At 48.3% G+C, this 21,539-nt stretch overlaps 1 protein-coding gene across 4 annotated transcripts in view; it reads left to right on the top strand.

The window, feature by feature from the left end:
- Agfg2 (ArfGAP with FG repeats 2) overlaps window positions 1-21,539 on the top strand; it is a 36,094-nt gene that overhangs the window by 9,158 nt on the left and 5,397 nt on the right. Inside the window, exons 2-10 of one of the 4 annotated variants that reach the window (XM_031338389.1) lie at window positions 7,731-7,824; window positions 8,344-8,459; window positions 11,338-11,494; window positions 12,473-12,638; window positions 14,495-14,620; window positions 15,675-15,707; window positions 20,163-20,283; window positions 20,478-20,560; window positions 20,671-20,751. In XM_031338389.1, the coding sequence (XP_031194249.1) occupies window positions 7,731-7,824; window positions 8,344-8,459; window positions 11,338-11,494; window positions 12,473-12,638; window positions 14,495-14,620; window positions 15,675-15,707; window positions 20,163-20,283; window positions 20,478-20,560; window positions 20,671-20,751 (977 nt within the window). Of the gene's footprint in view, window positions 1-7,730; window positions 7,825-8,343; window positions 8,460-11,337; window positions 11,495-12,472; window positions 12,639-14,494; window positions 14,621-15,674; window positions 15,708-20,162; window positions 20,284-20,477; window positions 20,561-20,667; window positions 20,752-21,539 lie in introns of all 4 variants that reach the window. The other 3 variants (XM_031338388.1, XM_031338391.1, XM_031338390.1) reach the window with 3 other exon arrangements.

Raw genomic sequence — 21,539 nt, 5'->3', positions numbered from 1 at the left:
CTTCCCTCCTTCCCTCCACCTCCCTTCCTTCCTTCCTCCCTTCCTTCCTTCCTTTCTTTCTTTCTTTCTTTCTTTCTTTCTTTTTTTAAAGATTTATTTATTTATTTCATGTATGTGGGTACACTGTTGCTGTCTTCATGCACACCAGAACAGGGCATCAGACCTCATTACAGATGGTTGTGAGCCACCTTGTGGTTGCTGGAATTGAACTCAGGACCTCTGGAAAAGCAGCCAGTGCTCTTAACCACGGAGCCATCTCTCCAGCCCCTCCATGCCTTTTCTTAATGGCTTGTGTGTATGTGTGTACACACAAACATGTGGGGCCAAGGGATAACCGGGTGTGTCCGGTGCCATCCACCTTGGTTTTGGGGGCAGGATCTCTCAGCTGGCTGGGAACCTACTGATGAAGCTAGGCTGCCTGTTCAGCACGTAACCAGGAGCCGTCTGTATCTGTCTCCCTGGTGCTGAGATTACAGTGGCATGCCACCACGGCCAGCTTCCCTCATGTGGATTCTGGGGCTCGAACTCGAGTCCGTGTGCTTGATGAGCCTTTCCCCTGACTCCTTATTGTTCCTCCTTATTCACGCTTTCCTAAAAGCCCCTGTGGGATCAACCAGTGTGTGGAAGGAGAAATGCTACGTTTCTTTTTGTTCACCAGAGCGGGTCCCTGTTTAATGCTGCAGACTTCAACGACAGGCACTTTTTACCCCTGCCTGGCTCTGCTCTGACCGTGGCAGTTAGACTTAACTTGGGCAGTTCTCCAGGCAGGTGTCTACAGAGATCTGCACTGTCAGTTCTTCCTTTGAAACCATCCCCGAATCACTCGTGCCTCAGTTTCCCTGTCTAACTCGCTAGAAGTGGTTCTTGATGAAGCCCCCCTCTCTCGGCGGACTGAAGGAAGATGTAATCAGCTGTGTGTCCATAATTCAGTACTTTTCCATCTGTTTGAAGTGGAAAGTACACATGTACCTTGCCCTGTTTATTTCCCTTTGTTTCCTCGTCTCCCATGGGCACCTTTACTGGGCAGAGGTAGCTGGCACAATTTCATTCACTTACTGATTTAGCCCTATGTGTATGCATGTGCATGGGGGCGTGGCTATGTGCTGATGTTGTTCCTCAGGAATTCTCTACCTGGTGGGTTTTTTGTTTTGTTTTGAGACACTGTCTCTCTGCCCTGGCTGTCCTGGAACTACCTCTGTAGACCAAGCTGGCCTCCAACTCAAGAGATCTGCCTGCTTCTGCCTCCTGAGCGCTGGGATTAAAGGTGTGTGCACCATCATGCTTGGTGGTCTGGCTTTTGTTCTGGACATCAAACTCAGGTCCTCATGCTTATTTAGGTAATCAACCACTTTTCCATCCCCAAAGCCCCTGATTTATTTACTTGTTTATATTAGAGATCCAGGACCAACTTGAAAAGCCTCTAAGGAAGCTGGAGAGATGGCTCAATGGTTAAGAGCACTGGCTACTCTTCCAGAGGTCCCGAGTTCAATTCCCAGCAACCACATGGTGGCTCACAACCATCTGTAATGAGATCCAATGCCCTCTTCTGGTGTGTCCGAAGACAGCTACAGTGTACTCATATACATAAAACAAAAAAATGAAGGAAAGGAAAAAGGATGAAGAAGAAGGTGAAAAGAAAGCCAGGCATGGTGGCGTAGGTCTGAAATCCTAACACAGAGACTGGATAACTTGCAAACTGAAGGCTAGCCTGGGCTACCTAGAGCCGCTCTCAGAAAAGCAAATGAAAGGCTAGTAAGATGGCTCATGGGGTCCTACCACCAAGCCTGAGGAAGGAGACTCCCTAAAGTTATCCCCTGATCTCCACAAGCACTCTGTGACACATGTGCCCCCCCCCCACCAGGGACACACAAATAATAAGGGAGACTGTGAGGTGGGCCAGTGTGCAAAGGTGCTTGTTATCAAATAAATAAATAAATAAATAAATAAATAAATAATGTAATTTTTTAAAAGCAGAACAAAGAAAAAGAAGGAGCTGGGGATGGTGGCAGACCCCTGTGATCCTGGCACTTAGGAAGTGAGAAGAAGAAACAGGTGACAAACAGAAACAAGGAGGTGAAATGTGTAAAGGCTGGAGGTGGGGGAGCCAGGTACTCTGCACTGTTGGAGAGGCTGGGGGGTGGCAGGGGAGGAGCCAGCAGGACTGTCAGGTACTCTGCACTGTGCGGATGTTGTTTACCTTCACAGTTGAGCAAGGAGTGAAGTGGACTGAAGCAGAATTTATGTCAGAGTGTTTGAAATTAGTGAAATTGGTTGTGGAGCAGGGTGACTCAGGACCTTCCTCGGGACTGTTCAGACCCCTAGCAGGGGTCAAAGAAGTCAGTCAGCTCAGTGGCTAGCGGAGCCTGCCCCGGCCTGACGACCTGAGTTCAAGTCTCAGGATACTCGTGGAGGAAAGAGAGAAGAGACGCCTGCCTGTCATCCTCTGACCTCCACACATATGCTATGGCACATGCTACCTAAATTAAGGAAAAGGGCTTATTTATTTGTTTATCTGTTAGAAAAGAGCTAAACGGGGTTGGCTATCCCTTGATTACGAAGAGCAGGGTGGCACTTCTGGCTGGGAAAGAAACCCCAACCCAGGCTGTGCGAATCCGAACACAGGCATTGAGAGGAAAGGACTTCCCAGGTTTGAAGTTGGCACTAATGAGAGGAGTTAGCTGGGTGGAACTGGTTTTTTTCCACTGTTGACCTGACAGAGCCTTCTTATCTCAGCCTCTCAGCGGGTTTGATGCTTCCATGGATCGAGATAGAAGCAAAAATATAGGCCAGCCTGACAGTGTCAAGGTGTGGGAGGGTGGAGATACGTGCGTGTTTAATAAAATCAAAGGGGCGGGGAGAGGGGCAGCCAGAGGCCTGGAAGACTGGTTGTCCGAACTCGCAAGACGTCGCCTTTGCAGAGGACTTCTGAGTCTTTTGGATGCCATTAGGAGCCTGGTGAGAGAGAGACAGAGAGAGACAGAGAGAGACAGAGAGAGAGAGAGAGAGAGAGAGAGAGAGAGAGAGAGAGAGAGAGAGAGAGAGAGAGAGAGAGAAAGTAGGGGCTGGGGATGAAGTTTGGTTGGTAGGATGCTTGCTAGCATGCAGGATGCCCAGAGGTTGGTCATGAGGATATGAGGATCTCATAAATTAGGCATGGGCCACCAAGGGTGCATCGGTATACTCCCAGCATTCGGGAGGTGGAAGCAGAAGAGTCCAGCACCATCCTCTGCTATAGAGCAAGCTCTAGGTCCAGCCTAGGCTACAGGTTTCAGCAAGAAGTAGGAAGGGAAAGGAGTGAATGCAGGTAACAATGCTGGCTTAAAGCTTAAGCTATAGTAATCAGTTTGCTTCAGAGATGCTCAGTGGGTAAGAGCTATGAGTTCAGATCCCCAACACCCGTGTAAAAAGCTAGGCATGTACATGTAACAGCAGCGGTGTGGGAGATGGAGGCAGGGGCATTGCTGGGGTTTGTTGGCTGCCAGCCTCGCTCCAGGTTCAGCCTTGGGAATAAGGCAGCAAGGACTCTGATATCCAACCTCCCCACAGGCTTGCATGTATGCACACACCACACACATATTAATAAACTAATTTAAGTTAATTTAAAATGATTGTCCTATTCAGGCTAGTTGAGTAAATTTAATCTCTGAGTTTGTCTGGCATGGGTTTGCCATCACACAAGGGCAGTAACTCCTTCTCATTGCGGGTGTTGTGGGGAGGGACCTGAGTTTTGTTGGGGACACTGGGTGGGAGCCAGAGGGTTGGGTCTATTTCATTCCAGGCCAGTGAGTCACATCTGGCCCATCACATGACCCTGGAACTCACATGACCCTGGACTGGACCCAACTAAATGCAAAACACCTAGGCCACTGTCAGCTGCTGGCAGGAGAGGGGTTCTCCATCTGTCTTCCTTGCCAGCAGTGGCCTCTGTATGATTCAGAAAGACATCGTCTGACTCATAGGCCCTACAAGTAGGCCCTCTTCCCAGGGCTGCAGCCTCCTTGTGGAGTGTTCTCCCTGCCCCCAAGACTGACTGTGGTTATTCATAATCCAGTCCCCAGACATCAAGGTCAGAGCTATGCTCTCTGTCCTGTGCTGCAGAGACATCCTGTTCCCTTCAGATGCATTCAGGCCCCGTGTTTTTCAATCACTTCCCGGCCTTCCTTCATCCTCCCCTCCCAAAACCCCCTCCTGTCTACACTTGTCAGACACTGTTCCACGTAGTCTGCCCTTGATTGATTCCTGCCCTAGTCCCCCCCCCACTCCTTCCCCTCCCCGCCCCCCTCACAAGGAAGCACCTCTGTGTTTACAACTGCTAACAGTTCCTGGTTGTCCTTTTCAGGAAATGTCAGTGACCTTCTTATGATAGGTTTACAATCTGTTTTTCTAATGTAAACATAATAAATTTCACTGTTCCCATGACTTGGTTCTCTTCCTTCCCCACTGCTAACATCCTGAATCATTCTCCCTAAGCCATCAAGTGTCCGACTGGATGACATCTATTGTAATGAGTACACTTATATGGGCTTCTTGAGTCTCCACCCTTTGTGTGTGTGTGTGTGTGTGTGTGTGTACGTACGTACACACGCATACCTGCATGTTTACATACTTCTGTGAAGACCAGAGGTCAACCTGGAGAGTCATTCCTCAGCTACTGGAGTGGTTGGAAGATAGCTCATTTGGTAGAGCGCTTATGTCCTATTCATGGAGCCCCAGGGGCAATGGGCGTGGTGGTCTCCAACACTTATAATCCCAGCATTTGGGAAGTGGAGACAGTGGGGTTGGAGATCGAGGTCATCTTCAACCGCATAAGTTCGAGCCCAACCTGGACTATATATAAGACCCTGTCTCAAAAATAAGAGAAGGAAGCGGGCTGCCTCAGATTAAAAACCAAACCAAATCAAGTCCTTAGTGAGCAAGCACTCAGAGTTAGACTGCCTAGGAAACCCGATCCCAGCAGACTCCAGGACAGATCCTGTTTAAGAGCTATTGTTTGCTCCAGGACCCAGCTTGTGCTGTCTGCTCCCCTCTCATCTTTCCTTTGACGTCACCCTCTTGGATACTGCTTGCCATTTTATAAGGGCATCTGGAGAGTCCTTACTCAAAAGTCTAGTGGCAGAGTAGCTGGAAAATGACCTCGTCCGTAGCCTCCTGTGTCCCAGCCTTTGCGAAAACCCCTTAATGAGCAATTTATCACCCAGGAGCAGCCAGCCTTCACTGTTCACTCTGGCTTGGCATCTGCCCTGTCTCCACGCTCTGCCATCACTTATGCTGGCACGGTCCCTGCCGTTCTTCCTAACTTGGCATGGATACCTTCATGCTGTGTATGCTACCTGTGACTGTGAATATATAGTCCTCACTTGAATCTTTATTTTACCGTATTATTTTACATATATGGTACATACATACATACATGCTTGTATGTTTGTGCAGACCGTGTGGGAGTGGTGCTATCTAAGGCCAGAAGAGGTTATCAGATCCCCTGGAAATGCAGATGGTTGTGACCTACCGGGTGGTTGCTGAGACTCCAACCCAGGTCCCCGCAAGAGCAACCAGCGAGTGCTCTAAACCACTGAGGCTTCTCTCCAGCCCCACATTTTCATTCATTTCTTTTTTGAGACAGGGTCTCAAAATTCCTGGCTGGCCTTGAACTTGCTATCTAGCCAAGCATGTCCTTCTCCACCCGCCAGAGCTGTGTATCCATCACCATAGCTGGTTTATACAGTGCTGCAGATGAACCCAGGACTTCATGCAAACATTCTATCAATTAAGCCATGGTCTGAGGCCCTACCCAGGATTTCAAAGCCAAAGAGGCCTCTGTATCAGAGACTTTCTTGCGTGCGTCTGTGGTCTCTCACTTCCTGGTCTAATTTATTTGTTTTGGCTTGGCTGCTTTTGTTCTAAGGTGAGGGCAATGCTCTAAACTGGAGTAAAATTTAAAGTATAAAGCAAGGAAGACCTGGGCGCTGGTGAGATGATTCAGTGGGTGAAGGTACTTGCCACCAAGCCTGACGATCCCCACTGTGGGAGGAGAGAATGGATTCCTGCAGGTTGTCCTCTGACTTCCACACATGTGCCATGAAGTGTGCACACAATGAATCAGTAAGTAGATACATTTAACTTCAGAAGGGAAAGTGGGGCTGGAGAGATGGCTCAGCAGTTAAGAGCACTAACTGCTCTTCCAGAGGTCCTGAGTTCAATTCCCAGCAACCACATAGTGACTCACAACCCCCTGCAATGGGGTCTGATGCCCTCTTCTGGTGCGTCTGAAGACAGCTACAGTGTACTTATATATAATAAATAAATCTTTAAAAAAGAAAGGGGAAAGCCGGGCAGTGGTGGCACATACCTTTAATCCCAGCACTTGGGAGGCAGAGGCAGGAGGATTTCAGAGTTCGAGGCCAACCTGGTCTACAGAGTGAGTTCCAGGACAGCCAGGGCTACACAGAGAAACCCTGTCTCGAAAAAACAAAAAACAAAAAAAAGAAAAGAAAAGAAAGGGGAAAACATGAAGCCCTCATCTAGCTGAGCCTCTGATTTCCCATTAGAACCTCAGAAGGGCAAGTGAATAGAAATCTTTCTTTTCTAATGTAATACCCACAGGGTGTCCGTGGGCAGACCTAGCTCTCCAGGGAGTTAACAGAGCAAGCATAAAAGTGTAGCTATGGGCCCGTGTCTTTTCATCTCACGGCTGAACTTTTTAAACTTCTTCCTGATTTATTAAAAGATTTCGGAAGAGGGAATGCCTGAGACGTTTCTCTTTCCAGATATGGCTTCCTGAAAGGAGGGGGGATGAGCTGTCCATTCCCTCCCACAACTCCATTCTTCTGTTAAGGGGACAAGGCAGTGGCTTCTGCATACCCACTCTGCTTGACACAGCCTTGCTCTCAATACTGTCAGCAGTGTTCGTCAAGGGTCCCTTTTCTGCCAGACTTCATGCTTGGCAAAGCCCATAGATCTCTGCATGTGTTGCCGTAGATCTAGAGTCACAGCAGGAAATGGGAGGTGGCCGAGTGCCTCAGCTCCCAGAAGTCAGCCCCTCAGCCAGAGGCCGAGCACCGGACAGGATCTGAGCCAGCATTGAGGAGGTCTCTAGATAGGCTCTGGCTCCTTCTCCGATGTCTCTGACGGGGTCACATGTTTGCCTCTCTTCTCATCTCTCCCTTGAAGTTTCCAGAATATTCTCATCTACATTTTTTTCCTGATATTAGGAATTAGCTTTTAGTTGGGATATTTAAAACTTATTAAATTCATTTATTTAGTGTATGCAGGGGTGCCATAATACAAATGGAGGTCAAACAAGAATTTGTGGGCATTATTTCTCTCCTTCTATTGTGTGGGTCTCAGATGCTTAGATCAGCAAGCTCCTATGCCCACTAAACCATCTTGCTGGTCCTTGGCAGGACTTTATTGCTGATGGGTTTTTGTTTGTTTTCCAATATTGGGGATGGAAACAAGGGCCTTGTGTATGCTAAGTTAACCAATTTTTAACAGATAAACTATACTCCTAGCTCCTCACTGGGGGATTCTAGGCAGGTGTCCTACCACTGAGCCATGCCCCCAGTCCCTCACTTTGGGGGGGATTCTAGGCAGGGGCTCTACCGCTGAGCCATACCCCCAGCCCTGGATGGGGCCCCACTGAGACCATCTTATATGCTGTTACTTCATTTTTCCATCCAGACTCCTTCTGTGCACACACCTGCACAGCTCACCTCTCTATTTCTGCCCTTCAGGAGAGGCCTGAACCCCCCTCATCGAGTCAAGTCCATCTCCATGACAACTTTCACTGAGCCTGAAGTTCTGTTCCTCCAGTCTCGTGGAAATGAGGTGAGCAGCCACCACAGGAGGAGGCGGATCCTGCAGCTATTATGACACTGGGTAGCAAAAGCTTTGCCTCATGGTGGTTGGAAAACCCAGTAGTTTCTTTACATTTCTCTACGTAGTGTGTCTGTCTATCGGTCTGTGTGTCTGTCTATCTATGGTAATGAAGTTGGTCCTCTGCCTTTACTATCTGGGCCCTATGGGATCCAGTTCAGACCGTCTGCTTTTTTTGCCAGCCCCCAAAGTTTCTTTTGGGATGAATTTTTTTCTTCCATATTTTTAGTATGCTATTGTTTGCCTTAAGTGTATTGTAAGTTTACATAAGGCCTGACCTACTGGGTTATAAACTATGGGGCAGACATTATGTCTGTTTTGTAGGTGAATGTGTATCCCCCTTGAATACATACTGTATGCAGGCTCAGTAGGTATTTTATCTTTGAAGATATTGGCCTGATGTCATTAATCAGAGCTTTAACTAACAGTGACATTTACACTCCGGACATTCTACTGCTTCCGTCCCTTCAGGTCTGCCGGAAGATCTGGCTCGGTCTGTTTGATGCTCGGACATCGTTGATACCAGATTCCAGGGATCCTCAGAAGGTGAAGGAGTTTCTCCAAGAAAAATATGAGAAAAAAAGATGGTAAGGAAGAAGAAAGAGACATGTCCAAGGCAGCTTGCCCACAAATCCCATTTCCAAATTATGACTGGTGTTTCTCTATGACTAGATTTGGAATGGGTCTTTTCCTCACCCCTCCCCCGACTCCCAGATTCAGTTAGACCTAAATTCTGACTTCAAAGAAATAAACTGAAACTGAGCATATTGGTTCGTGCCTGTAATCCCAACACCTTGGGAGAATATGGCAGGAGAGTTAGAAATTCAAGGGCATAGCTGGATGGTAGTGGTGCATACCTTTAGTCTCAGCACTCCATAGGTAGAGGCAGGTGAATCTCTATGAGTGAATCTCTGTAGAGGCTAGCCTGGTCTACAAAACTTGTTCCGGGACAGCCAGGGCTACAGAGAAAAACCCTGTCTCAAAAAACAAAGAAAAAGAAAAAAGGAAATTTAAGGTTGTCCTTGGCTACTAAGTACATTCTGAGCAAACCTGGGCTACATGAGACCCTATTCCAAAATAATGCAGTAAGAAGTTAACACGAAAGAAGAACTTGTTATGAGTTATTAAGCCTGCAGTTCTGTTTGTTTTAAGGCATGTAGCCCAGGTTGACCCTGAGCTCTATACATCCAAGGACAACCTTGAACTTTGGGTACCCCTGCTGTTGCTTTCTGAATGTGGAGATTACATGTACCTGGTTTATGTGGTGTTAGGAATCAAACCCAGGGCTTCACGCACATTTGGCCAGCAATCTACCCACGGAGCCACATCCTCGAGCCCTAACCCTGCGGACTTGATGTCCTCTCTCTTGGGGAATGATTGGAGCCAGGAGAGAGGTTTCTACATCTCAGGAGATCTCGTCTATGTGTGTGTGTGTGTGTGTGTGTGTGTGTGTGTGTGTGTGTGTGTGTACCAGGGCACATGTGTGGTGGTCAGAGGACAACTTTGTAGACCAGGTTCTTCCATGTGGGTCTCAGGGACTGAATGCTTGGCAGCAAGTATCCTAACCTACTGAGCCAAATTGCTGGCCCTCCGGTTTCTGAGGTAGATTCTTTCACTGAACCCAGCGCTTGCCAGTTTAGCTTGATTGGTTGCCTGGTGTGCCCCTGAGGCCTCCTGTCTCCACTCCTAGAGCTAGGATTATAGCTAGATCCTGCCAACACACCTAACTGTATGGGATCTGAATTCAAGGCCCCGTGGTTATACAACAAGCAGCTTACCCGCTGAGCCATCTCTGAGACCCCCTCGTTGGGGTATCCTAGCATTAAGATGGAAGGGAGTTTTCTCCAGCAAGAGCTGGAGGTCAGGACAAACTGAGCTCCATGGTGGATAGGATTCAGACACACTCCCTACGGAACTGAGGAGGAGTCTGAGGAAGCATGGTGGTGCATCCTGGGGATCCAGCTACTCCAGAGACTGAGAGAAAAAGAGGGAGTGGTCGGAGCCTGGCAAGTCAGTGAGACTCTGTCTCAAAATAAAAAGTACAGAAAGAGCTTCAGTGTAACCTGTGGGAGGCCATGGATTCGATCCCTAACACACGGGGGGAGGGGAGGTAACCCAGAAAGAGAAAGGGCCACCCCAACAATGAAGCTGGAAAATAAGATCACTGTTCTATCTGTATTATCATACCTATGACGACTTAAAACCAAGATGCCTTGAGACGCCTAAAGAAGGGGCGACATCCATTATTCTGTGCAAATAACATATGCTAATTACAAAATTCTTTAAAGAATCTGGGTATGGAGGTGCACACGCCTTTAACCCCAGCTCTCCAGGCAGAGGCAGACAGACATCTCTGTGAGTTTGAGGCCAGCCTGGTTTACAGATCTAGTTCCAGGACAGTCAAAGCTACACAGAGAAATCCTGTCTCAGAAGAATAAAAACAATAACAAAAGAATCTTTTAGAAAGTAAAAAAAAAAATAGCCACAACATTGAGAGATAGGGGAAACAGCATTTCTGAACAGAAATTTATCAAAGCTGGGCATGGTGGGATACACCTGGAATTGCAGTGTTCTGGAAGTAGAGGCAGAAGGATTAGTTCAAGTCCTCTATGGGTACATAGTGATACCATATCTCAAAAGGCCAAAAACAATGACGGCAAGATGGCTTAGCAGGTAAAGGCATCTGATTTGACTTGAGTTCAGACCTGAGGAGTCACATAGTGGAAGGAGCAATCATACATACAACATGCAAGTTGTCTTCTAACCTTCAGTGTCCTGTGACCTGACAGGTAACCACAACAACAACAACGACAACAACAACAATAATAGTAATAATGAAAATTTTAATATAAAGCAAAGAAGGATACATTAAGATACCTAAGGAGTACCAGAGGTGGTGGTGTACACCTTTAATTTCAGGTAGATAGCAATGAGTTCAAGGCCAGGGCTGCACAAAGAAACCCTGTCTCAGAAAAAGAAAAAAAGGTACTCAAGGGGCAGCTGTGTGTGGTAGCTCATGCCCAAGGGGGCTCAGTGGTAGAGCCCCTGCTTAGAATCCCCCAGTGAGGGGCTGGGGGCGTGGCTCAGTGGCAGAGCGCTTAACTATCATGCACAAGGCCCTGCTCACAGAAGAGAGGGACACATTCAAGAGAACATTTTTAGACCTCTATATTCTTTTGGGGGAAAGGTGTTGGGGGAGGATTTGTGATAGGGTTGTGTAGCCCTGGCTGCCCTGGAACTCACTCTGTAGACCAGGCTGCCCTAGAGCTCAGAGATTCACCTGCCACTGCCTCTGAGGTGCTGGGATTAAAGGCGTGCGCCACAAAGTTCTTTTTATTCATAAATGGGAATTGATAAAGAAATAATAAAGACTCTGACCCTGTAACTCGTCTTTCCCCACCCACCTCAGCTGAGTGTGGTCATCTCTCTCTCTCTCTCTTAACAGCATAACTTTTTTTTCCACAGGTACGTCCCCCCAGAGCAAGTCAAGGGGCCGTCTTACAGCAAAGGCAGTATTTCTGCTACCCCTGTCCAGGGCTCTGTCCCAGAAGGGAAACCCATCTGGACACTTCTGGGAGATCCTGTGCCATCTCTCTCTGATGCTGCTTCCACTTCAAGCCAGGTAAGCCTCAGATCTGATCCACTGAGATTTGGTCTCGATTGGGTGGGGCAGGGGCGTCGCTTTCCTAAGTCTGATGGTTTGGATTTAGAGCATTGTCAGTTCAGGAGCTGATAGCTGGTTCTCAGCCATGCTGCTACCCCTAGCTTACATCTGGATAACTAGACCCTGACAGGGGCTTGTGCTTAGGGAGATGAGACTGAAGTCACTCAGTCTTTTTTTTTTAAGGCTTATTTATTTATTTTATGTATATGAGTACATTTACAGATGGTTGTGAGCCTTCATGTGGTCGTTAGGAATTGAATTTAGGACTTCTGCTTGATCTAGTCGGGCTCACTTGCTCCAGCCCAAAGATTTATTTATTATTACACATAAGTACACTGTAGCTGTCTTCAGACGCACCACAAGAGGGTGTCAGATCTCATTACATTAATTTGAGCCACCATGTGGTTGCTGGGAATTGAACTCAGGACCTTCGGAAGAGCAATCAGCGCTCTTAACTGCTGAGCCACCTTACCAGCACTCAGTCTTGAGCCTCCCTTCAAAGAGTCTAGAACAGTACATCCTGTATCTGGCAAGGATAAGGTGTGAGCCGGGCGGTGGTGGCAGTGGTGGCGCACACCTTTAATCCCAGCACTCAGGAGGCAGAGACAGGTGGATCTTTGGTAGTTCGAGGACATCCAGGGCTACACAAACCCTGTCTTGGTGGCAAGGGTATGGGGGCAGAGGCATATGTAGAGGTGAGCGTTCCTGGTCACTGTGGGGCACATTGCTCTGAAGCTCAGGGTTACCTCTACATGCCCTAAAATACCTTCTTTCTGCGGCTGAGGTGAGGAGCTTGGGCAGCTTCTGTGTGGGAGCCCTCTCAGCTGAGGACATCAACTTCCTCTCGCCTTAACTGTTTGGGGACAGCCTGAGTAGCTCTGGAGGGACCCAGGTCATGTGTAGAATTCTAAGTGTCACACACAATTCTTTCCCAAGTCTGTCAGCCAGTCTCAGGTACGCACAGCCCAGGCTAGGAGCTCCCAGCCTCCTTCCCATTCATCCACCAAGAAAGCCAGCACCGACCTGCTGGCCGACATCGGCGGAGACCCCTTTGCCGCTCCCCAGGCGGCGCCAGCCTTTGCCTCGTTCCCAGGCTTTGGAGGTGAGTACAGCCTGTCTACACCATATAGATTACTGCAGAGACATTAGTCCATTGGGGCCTGACTGTTCAATGGGGCTAGGGTCAAACAGCAGCATGGGTTATATTTGGTAGTTTAGCCATAAAACATATCAGGTGGGGGCTCCCAGCAACTCCTTTAACAGTCAAAAAACCCATTTTATTACTTTATCTCTGCTAAGCCGGAAAGAAGGGAGCCAGGTGTGGTGGTGCATGCCTATAATCCTGATACTCAGGAGGCTGAAACCAGAGAATAAAGAACTGAATAATTACTGCCACATTTATATGTGTGCATGTTCATGTGTGTGCACTTAGAGGAGAGAGGTATGGGAGGGCCTCTCCCAGTGGAGGCCAAATGAAGGCAATGCCATCCCTGGGCAGCTGTTCAGGGTTGGAGAAGAAAGCAGGCTCCATATCGGCCTTGGTTGTAGTTCTTGGGTAGGTACCAGCCACCTCTTGTCTCTCTGTCCTTTTTTTTTAAAAGGTGCACTTACCTTATGTGTATGAATGTTCTGCATGTTATGTATGTATGTGCACCATGTGCATGCCTAGTGTCCACAGCTACGAAGACTGCTTTAGATTCCCCTGGGACTGGAGGTATAGATGCCTGTGAAGCACCATATGAGTGCTGGCCATTGAACCATGGTCATCAATAAAACAAAAGAAAACAAAACAAACAAGTAAAACAAACAAAAAGTGTCCTTAACCACTGAGCCATCTCTTCAGCACCAATCTTTTCAATTAAAGTATAACAAGCAAACACCAGTTTCCCACTGGCCAGGAACTTGCCACATATGCTGGGCTGGCCAGCGAGTCTGTCTCAGGGGTCCACCTGTCTCTGTGTTTCCAGTGCTACAATTATAAGCTAGTGACATAGATTCTGGGGACTGAGCTGCCTTCCAGCAGGGAGGGGCGTAGGGAGGGAAGGAGACTGTCTACCTGTTTTGGAAATAGGGTTATAGTACTATGGAGTTCAGGCTGGTCTCCAACTAATGATATGATTTCAATCCAGTTCAGGCTGGTCTCGAACACACGATATGATCTCAATCCAGCCTCATGAGTGCTGGGGTCACAGGTGTGAACCACTATGCTCAGTGTCTCGGGTTTCTGTCGCTGTGATTAAAAAACACTCACCAAAACCAATTTGGGGAGGAAAGGGTTAATTTGGCTTCCATGTCCTGGTTCATGACCCCTTGAAAGAAATCATAGTAGGAACTCAAGTCAGGAACTGAAGCAGAAACTGTGGAGGATCGTGCCTTGCAGGCTTGGTCCTTACGGCTCGCTCAGCCTGTTTTCTTTTGGTTTTCAGTCTTCTGAGACAGGCTCTCACCATGTAGCTCTGGTTGACCTGGACTCACCCTGGAGACTTGTCAGCCTGACTGCTTATACAGCCCTGGACCACCTGCCCAGGGATGGCACTGTCTCCATGGGGATGGCACTGCCTCCATGTGGTATGGTCCTCCCATATTAATCAAGAAAGTGCTCCCACAGACTCACCGGCAGTAGGTCAGTCTGATTAGGCACTGTCTTTTGGCAGGAAGGGGGTTCTCTACAGAGCCTTGGCTGTCCTAGAACTCACTGTATAGATCAGCCTGGCCTTGAACTCACAGAGATCTGCTGCTTCTACCTCCCTAGACTTGTTGTTAAAACATGCACCACCACATTTGGCAGAGGCACTGTCTCAATTGAGGTTCTTCTTGCTAAATGACTTTTGGCTTGTTTCAAGCTGACAAAAACAAAACTAAACTAAACTAAACTAAACCATTCTAGCCAGCGCCTCTGGCTATGCATGCGTCTCCTTCATGCAACATCTGTAACATCTGTATCCCCTCATCCTATAGGCCAGGCTCCTTCCCATGGAGGCTTTGCCAACTTTGAGGCCTTCAGCAGCAGCCCAAGCTCTTCTGCCTTTGGAAGCCTCCCTCCGTCGGTCCAAGCCCCGTTCCAGGCCCAGCCGACCCCTGCAGGTAAACTGCCTCACCCATTTCCAGCCTCTGTTTCAGTAGCATCCACCGACCACTTCCATACATTATCCTTCCTTCCTTCGCCTCCCCATTGACCACACTGACCAGGTAACAGTAAAGGAGGCATTAAAACCTGCTTCTCCTTAAAGGGTAACAGAGTGTGGGGCCTGCCAGCCACAGACAGGGGCCACTGTGATCCTGTTTTTCACAAAAGGAAAGTTGCCACAATATTAGCCAGGATTCTGCCCAAGACAATATTCTTTCTTGCTTTTAAAAATATTTTACATATTTTTTAAAGATTTATTGATTATTACAAATAAGTACACTGTAGCTCTCTTCAGACTCACCAGAAGAGGGCATCAGATATCATTCTGGATGATTGTGAGCCACCATGTGGTGGCTGGGATTTGAACTCGGGACCTTCAGAAGAGCAGTCAGTGCTCTTAACCACTGAGCCATCTCTCCAGCCCCCTATTTTACATATTTATATGCGCAGGTATGCATACACTTGGCAGGCTGATGTGTACTTTGCCATTCAGGCAGAGGTCAGATGACAGCTTCTGTGAGTGGTCTCTTCTTCCACTGTGGGTCCCAGGCATCGAACTTGGGTCTTCAGACTTTCATGGCGAGTGTCTTTACCTGCTAACACATCTCAGTGCTCCTCCGACCCACACAGAAAATTCCTGACCGGAGATCTGAGCCCTATAAAAATATATGCATCCTGTTCTTATTGTCTATGATATCCTGCCTCAAAAGGTCAAGTGGCCAGGTCAAGCAAAAGGTAATCCCCAGGCGTCCACACCCGTCTTTTCCAACATCAAAGGTCTTTGAAAAGGGGGTGTTGTACTATGAGGAATTGCAGGAGACTCTTGAGGTCCCTTTCAACCTTTAGTTCTTTCCAGAGCCCCCAGATCTCAGTCTCTATAGCCCCGCCTCTCTTCTTTTGGCTGTCCTGGGCACCAGGAGTTGGCAGCTGTAGAGAAGGGCTGTAGAGACCAGATGTCTAGGGACAAGCAATGACTCATACTCTTTTTCCCTTCTCCGCCCTCATTGGCAGCCAATCGGATGCTAACTGGAAGTTACAGCTTCGGTGAGTCCTCCTTCGCAGCCCTCAGCCTACCCCATGTCCTCTGAAGTCTTTAAAATGTAGCTGGGCACGATGGCACATGCCTTTATTCCTAGTACTTGAGAAGGAGAGACAGCCTCTGTAAGTTCGAGGCCAGCCTGATCTAGATCGCAAGTACCAGGCCAACAAGGGCTAGAGAGTGAGACCTCATCTCAGAAATAAATAAAATAAAATGTTCTAGTAGTAAAGTGTGTAATTAGAGTAAATGAGAGCCTGAGTTCCATCACCAGAATAAAAAAAATACAGCATTATAAAACAGATTTTGCGACATAGCATGGCAGAACTAAGACTTCCTGACTCTACCCACAAGGTCCCACTGTGTTGCCGAGAACTGCAGGGCTGCTTTGGTTTGATTGCTTGATTGACTTTGTGGTACTGGGAATTAAGCGTCAGCATCAGGCAAACGCTCTACCACTGAGCCACGCCCCCAGCCCCTCCCTGGGGGATTCTAGGCAGGGGCTCTACCACTGAGCCACGCCCCCAGCCCCTCCCTGGGGGATTCTAGGCAGGGGCTCTACCACTGTGCCACGCCCCCAGCCCCTCCCTGGGGGATTCTAGGCAGTTGCTCTATCACTGAGCCACACCCCCAGCCCCTCACTGGGAGATTCTAGGCAGGGGCTCTACCTGAGCCATGCTTCAAGGTACTCACTGAGAAATTTAGGCAAGTAACTTTACTACTTGAGCTCTATCCCTCATCATTTTTTAGTTTGGAACAAGATCGCACTAAGTTGCCCACACTGGTCATGAACTCTCAGTTCTCAAGCTTTTATCATTTTATACAGATAACATTTCAAATCCAGCCTAAGATGACTCATTGGTTAACGGTGCCTGCTGCCAATCCTGACCATCACAGTCTAACCCCAGAAACTCACAAGGTGCAAGGAAAAAAACAACTGAGGAGAGCTGTTCTCTGGGTTCGCGAGGGCACAGCACCGTTCGCTGCTGGACTCACACTAATACACACGTAACTGTGAAGAAAACATTTCTGTGAAATCCATACAGAGGCTCCCAGGAGCATGTGACTTAAAGTAACCGGCACTTAGTTCTGACAAGCCACAGACTACTAGACACAATGAGAATGTTTTGTTTTGTTTTTTCGAGACAGGGTTTCTCTGTGTGGCTGTCCTGGAACTCACTCTGTAGACCAGGCTGGCCTTGAACTACCTGCGTGTGCATCACAGGGCCTGGCCCAATGCAGTGAGAATTTGACAAGCTAGCTGAGTGGGAGCCTGCACTCTCCTCCCTCGTGAGATTAAGGGAGCCAGCCAATGGTGTCCTGAGGAACTATTTAGCAAGTATACTCTAAAATAGAAGAAACAGGACTTTGTGACCAACTGACAGAGTATCTACTTCTAGAATATATTTTTTTATTTTTCAAAGACTTACTTACCACCACCCTACCACCACCACCACTACTAGAATAAAAAAAAAAAAACAAAAAAACACTTACTTTATTTTTATTTGTGTGTATGTGCATTTGGAACCTGTATATGTGAATGTGCCCCAAGTGTGGAGACCAGAAGAGGGCATTGAAACCTCCAGAACAGGAGTTACAGGTGGCTGTAAGCCATTAAGTAGGTGCTGGGAACCGAACCCTGATCCTCTGCAATAGCAGCGAGTGCTCTTAGCAACTAAGCCATCTCTAAAGCCCCAGAATATATTTTTTCCAACATGATCCTTTAGTGGTTGGCAATTCATTAGGAAGCAAAATTTCCATAAATTCCAACGAATAAAAATTATATATATTGGGCTAGAGAGGAAGAACAATAGTTAAGAGCACTGGCTGCTCCTCCAGAGGACTCAGGTTCGAGTCCCAGCACCTATGTGGTAGTTTACAACATCTGCAACTCCAGTTCTAGGAGATCTCATGCCCTCTTCTGGCCTGCGTGCACACCAGGCATGTACATAGTACACATTTATGTACAAGAAAAATGCTCATGCAAGTAAAATTTTTAAAAAAAATCTTTTGAAAGTTTTAAATTTTTAAATATTCATTCATAGTTCCGCTGGTACGTACTTGCATAGCTTGTCAAAGTCTCTAGGGTTGGTCCTTATCAGCACATCCATCAGGCATGGTAGGCCAGGCCTGTAATCCTGTCACTCGGGATAGTGAAGAAGGTGGGTCAGAGATTTGAGGTCATTGGCTGGCTACGCAGGGGGTTTGAAGCCACCCTGGACTATATGAGACCCTGTCTGAAAAGACACGAGAGAACGAGAGAGGGTAAGGGTCGCAGGGATGCCAGCCAATAGCACAAGTGATTACATCCCAACAGAGCTGGGATCTATCTGGGAAAAGAAAGATAGCAAGAAGGAAGACGCGAGACTCACGGCCTTCCCAGAGCATCAGGCCTGGACAGCGCTAACAGCTGACAGGCCACACCCTAACCCATCCCCTGCCACTATGGGAAGATCGCCACTGCGCTTGGAGCTGCTGGATGGAGGGTATAGCTCAGTGGTAGAGCACCTGCCTAGCACATGCAAGGCCCTGGGTTCCATCCCCAGCAACACAAGGCAGAACAAGCTCTGTAGACTTTAGAGGTGTTGAGAGATAGGGCAGCTCTTCTGATAGGGTTGTGCTGTGTATGTCAGGAGTGGGAAGAGGGGAAGTTGCTAAATGTGCAGTTTCTTGGAGCTCATTGGGTAAAGGCTTTTGCTGCCAAGCCCAGTGACCTGAGGTTGATCCCTAGAGCCCACGTGATGGAACAAGGGAACAAGAGAACCAGCTACTACAAGTCCTCTGACCTCTATGTGCATCCCTCTATGCAAAAAAAAAAAAAAAAAAAAAAAAGTCTTAAACTGCCGCTTTGGAGCTGGTGATGGCTCCGCGTGTGACCTGAGTTGAAGCCCAGCTCTGCCCTCTAGTGTCCACAGGGAAACACTTCATAGACAATGATCCGGGCAGGAGCCAGCTAGGGTAGAGAGCTCTCTCCCCCTGGGGAAGCAGTTGGAACCTGGAGACCAAGGCAGTGCCGAAGAGTTGACTCATTGCTGGAGGTAGCTGCATTAGCTTGGAAGCCCCGTGTACTCTGAGGTAGGCAGGCACGACCCAGATCCACCTGCCTATGTTCTGTGGTTGGAAGCGTGGATGGGGAGGGGGCTGTCAAGATGGTTCCGTGGGTAAAGACACTTGCTTTATAAATAATAAGCCTGATGACTTGGGTTTGATCTCCAGAACCTATGTAAAAAGCACTCAACACCCATACACAAGTAAGTAAGGGATTAAAAAGATCAATACAGCCTTTAGAAATGACGGAAGCATAGAAATTCAGACAAAGGTGGTGGAAAAAGAAGCCAGAACTGAACTGAGTGTATGTGGCTCAGTGACAGAGTTCTTGCCTAGTATGCACAAGGTCCTGGGTTCTGTACCCAGTACCACTTGGAAGAAGATGAGGGAAGATAGCGGGGAGGATGCTGAGTATGGTGGCCTCCCAATACTCAGGAAGCTGAGGCTGGATCGCTGCAAGGTTAAGGTCTAACTGGGCTACTTAGTGAGACCCTATTTGAGAAACAAAGGTTTGGGACATTAGTTCCATGGTAGGGAACTTAACTAACATGCACAGAACCCTAGATTTAATTCATGGTACAATTTTTTTTTTTTTTTTTTTTTTTGAGACAGGGTTTCTCTGTATAGCCCTGGCTGTCCTGGAACTCACTCTGTAGACCAGGCTGGCCTTGAACTCAGAAATCCACCTGCCTCTGCCTCCCAAGTGCTGGGATTAAAGGTGTGCACCACCGCCGCCCAGCAATTCATGGTACAATTAATAAACTAATTTCCTTTGGTTGGTTTGGGTTTTTTTGAGTCAGGCTTTCTCTATGTAGCCCTGGCTGTCCTGGAACTCTCTCTGTAGACCAGGCTAGCTTTGAACTCACAGATCCACCTTGCCTCTGCCTCCTGAACGCTGATATTAAAGGTGTGCGCCCCCGCCGCCGCCTGCCTGATCTTTAAAGTTAACTAAGAGCTCAGAATGTATCTGTAGAGTGTCTGTCTATACACAAAACCCTGGATTTGATCCCTAGCCCCATATATTCTAGGCATACTTGTAATCCCAGCATTTGAGAGGCTAAGGCAAGAGGATAAAATAAAAGAGAGTTCAAGACCAGCCTGAGCTACATATTGAGAACCTGTCTCAAAAAAAGACAGAAAGGACGAATACCACTTTTGCTGAAGATATAGGCATCCATTAGGATATACAGACCAAACTGTATGGTGTAAAAGAAGACAGAAGGCCTCATTGCCTTACCCAGAAGTCTTCAGGAGATGAACCCCCCTACACTACGTACTCACAGGAGGGCCAAACTGGCTCAGAGAGTCCAGCAGGTGCCTCACCTTGTCATTCCACCCCCCACCCCGCACCTCCATCTCCTCTTCTCCCCTTCCCCTCAGGTCTCAGCCCAGCTCCCTTGTTTTATCCCATCCAGGGAATAGCCAGATGTCTGCGTTTGGTGTTGCGCCCCTTGCGGCTGCTAGTCAACCCAACAGCCTTGCAGATGTGGGCGGCCTCCTGGGGCCTAGGATGGCTGCTGGAGGTCTCCCTGGCAGGTGGGTCCAGACACGAAGGTGACTCATCTGAAGGTCGGTGGCATTTTCACAGGCTGATAGTGCCTTGTGACTTACTTGTCTCCTCCTTGGCTTCCTGGGCTAGCCTTGGGTAACACAGCGGGCTTGCCTTCTTTGCCCCCTTGCTGGCTCTTCCCTGGAAGATGCCCATTCCCACCTCTCTCCCTGCACCACAGTGTTTTTGGGATGCCCAGCCAGGTTCCTGCCCTGCAGTCGGCTGTGCCAGGTGTTAGCGGCAGCGCAGGGCTCCCCTTTGGAGGTGAGTCCTACCTGTGGAGACCCGGAAGGGGAGGTGGGAAAAGCACCTCGAGATTGAGGGGACTCAAGCCATCTTTTTCTCTAACTTCTCTCTCTTTGTGCTGTAAGCAGCCTTCACCAACCCCTTCACCACTCCTGCCCAACCCCAGCTGCCTTCTACCAACCCATTCCAACCCAATGGTCTAGCCTCAGGTAAGTTCCCAGAACCAGACTTCGAAGTTTTTTGAGTGAACGCTCCTGACCTTATGTCTCTTACTATCCAAAGAGTAGTCAGCATTCTCTCCTCCCCACCACCATCTGCCAACTAGTCCAGGCTAGTCCAGGCTAGTTCCGTCTGCAAATCCAAGCCACTTAGTGGACTAAAAATAGAAGCATCCATGCCATAACAAACGGAATGTCGCAGAAAAAAGTGCCACATGGTGGTGCGCCCCTGTAATACCAGCACTGCCTAAGAGAGGGGATCATCACAAGTTCAAGGACAGGCTGGAGTACATAGTAAGATCCGGGCCAGCCTGGTCTACATAGTGAGACTCTGTCTCAAAAAAAAGAGGGGGAGAGAGAGAGAGAGAGAGAGAGAGAGAGAGAGAGAGAGAGAGAGATTTAAAGGAAGGAGAGTCAAGAGAGAAACGGGTGAGTGGAGGGGAAAGAGGGAGAGGGAGGAGAGAGACAGGAGGAGGAGTGAGAGGGAGGGGTGGGGGGCATGCCTTGTTCTCAAGTGTATTTTCCTCTTAGCTGAAGGCACTATGATGCGCCTGTCCCCAGCCCCATATGCAGAGCTATCCCTTGGAGCAGCCAGGCTTTCCTCCTTCAGTGTCCCAAGCCTAAGCTACCAGTCCCTTGCCCCGGGTCCTCCACAGCCTCTATATTGTCCCTTAAACTTCTCAAATCCTGTTAGCTCGATGGGGTCTCAGGCTGGGGAGACAGGAGGTCACCTAGAACAGAGTACACACACACACACACACACACACACACACACACAC

Source organism: Mastomys coucha, unplaced genomic scaffold (genome assembly GCF_008632895.1).
Source record: "Mastomys coucha isolate ucsf_1 unplaced genomic scaffold, UCSF_Mcou_1 pScaffold22, whole genome shotgun sequence".
NCBI classification, from domain to species: Eukaryota; Metazoa; Chordata; class Mammalia; order Rodentia; family Muridae; genus Mastomys; species Mastomys coucha.
The sequence above is the reverse complement of the archived record's forward strand: the minus strand, read 5'-3'. Positions and strand labels throughout refer to the sequence as shown.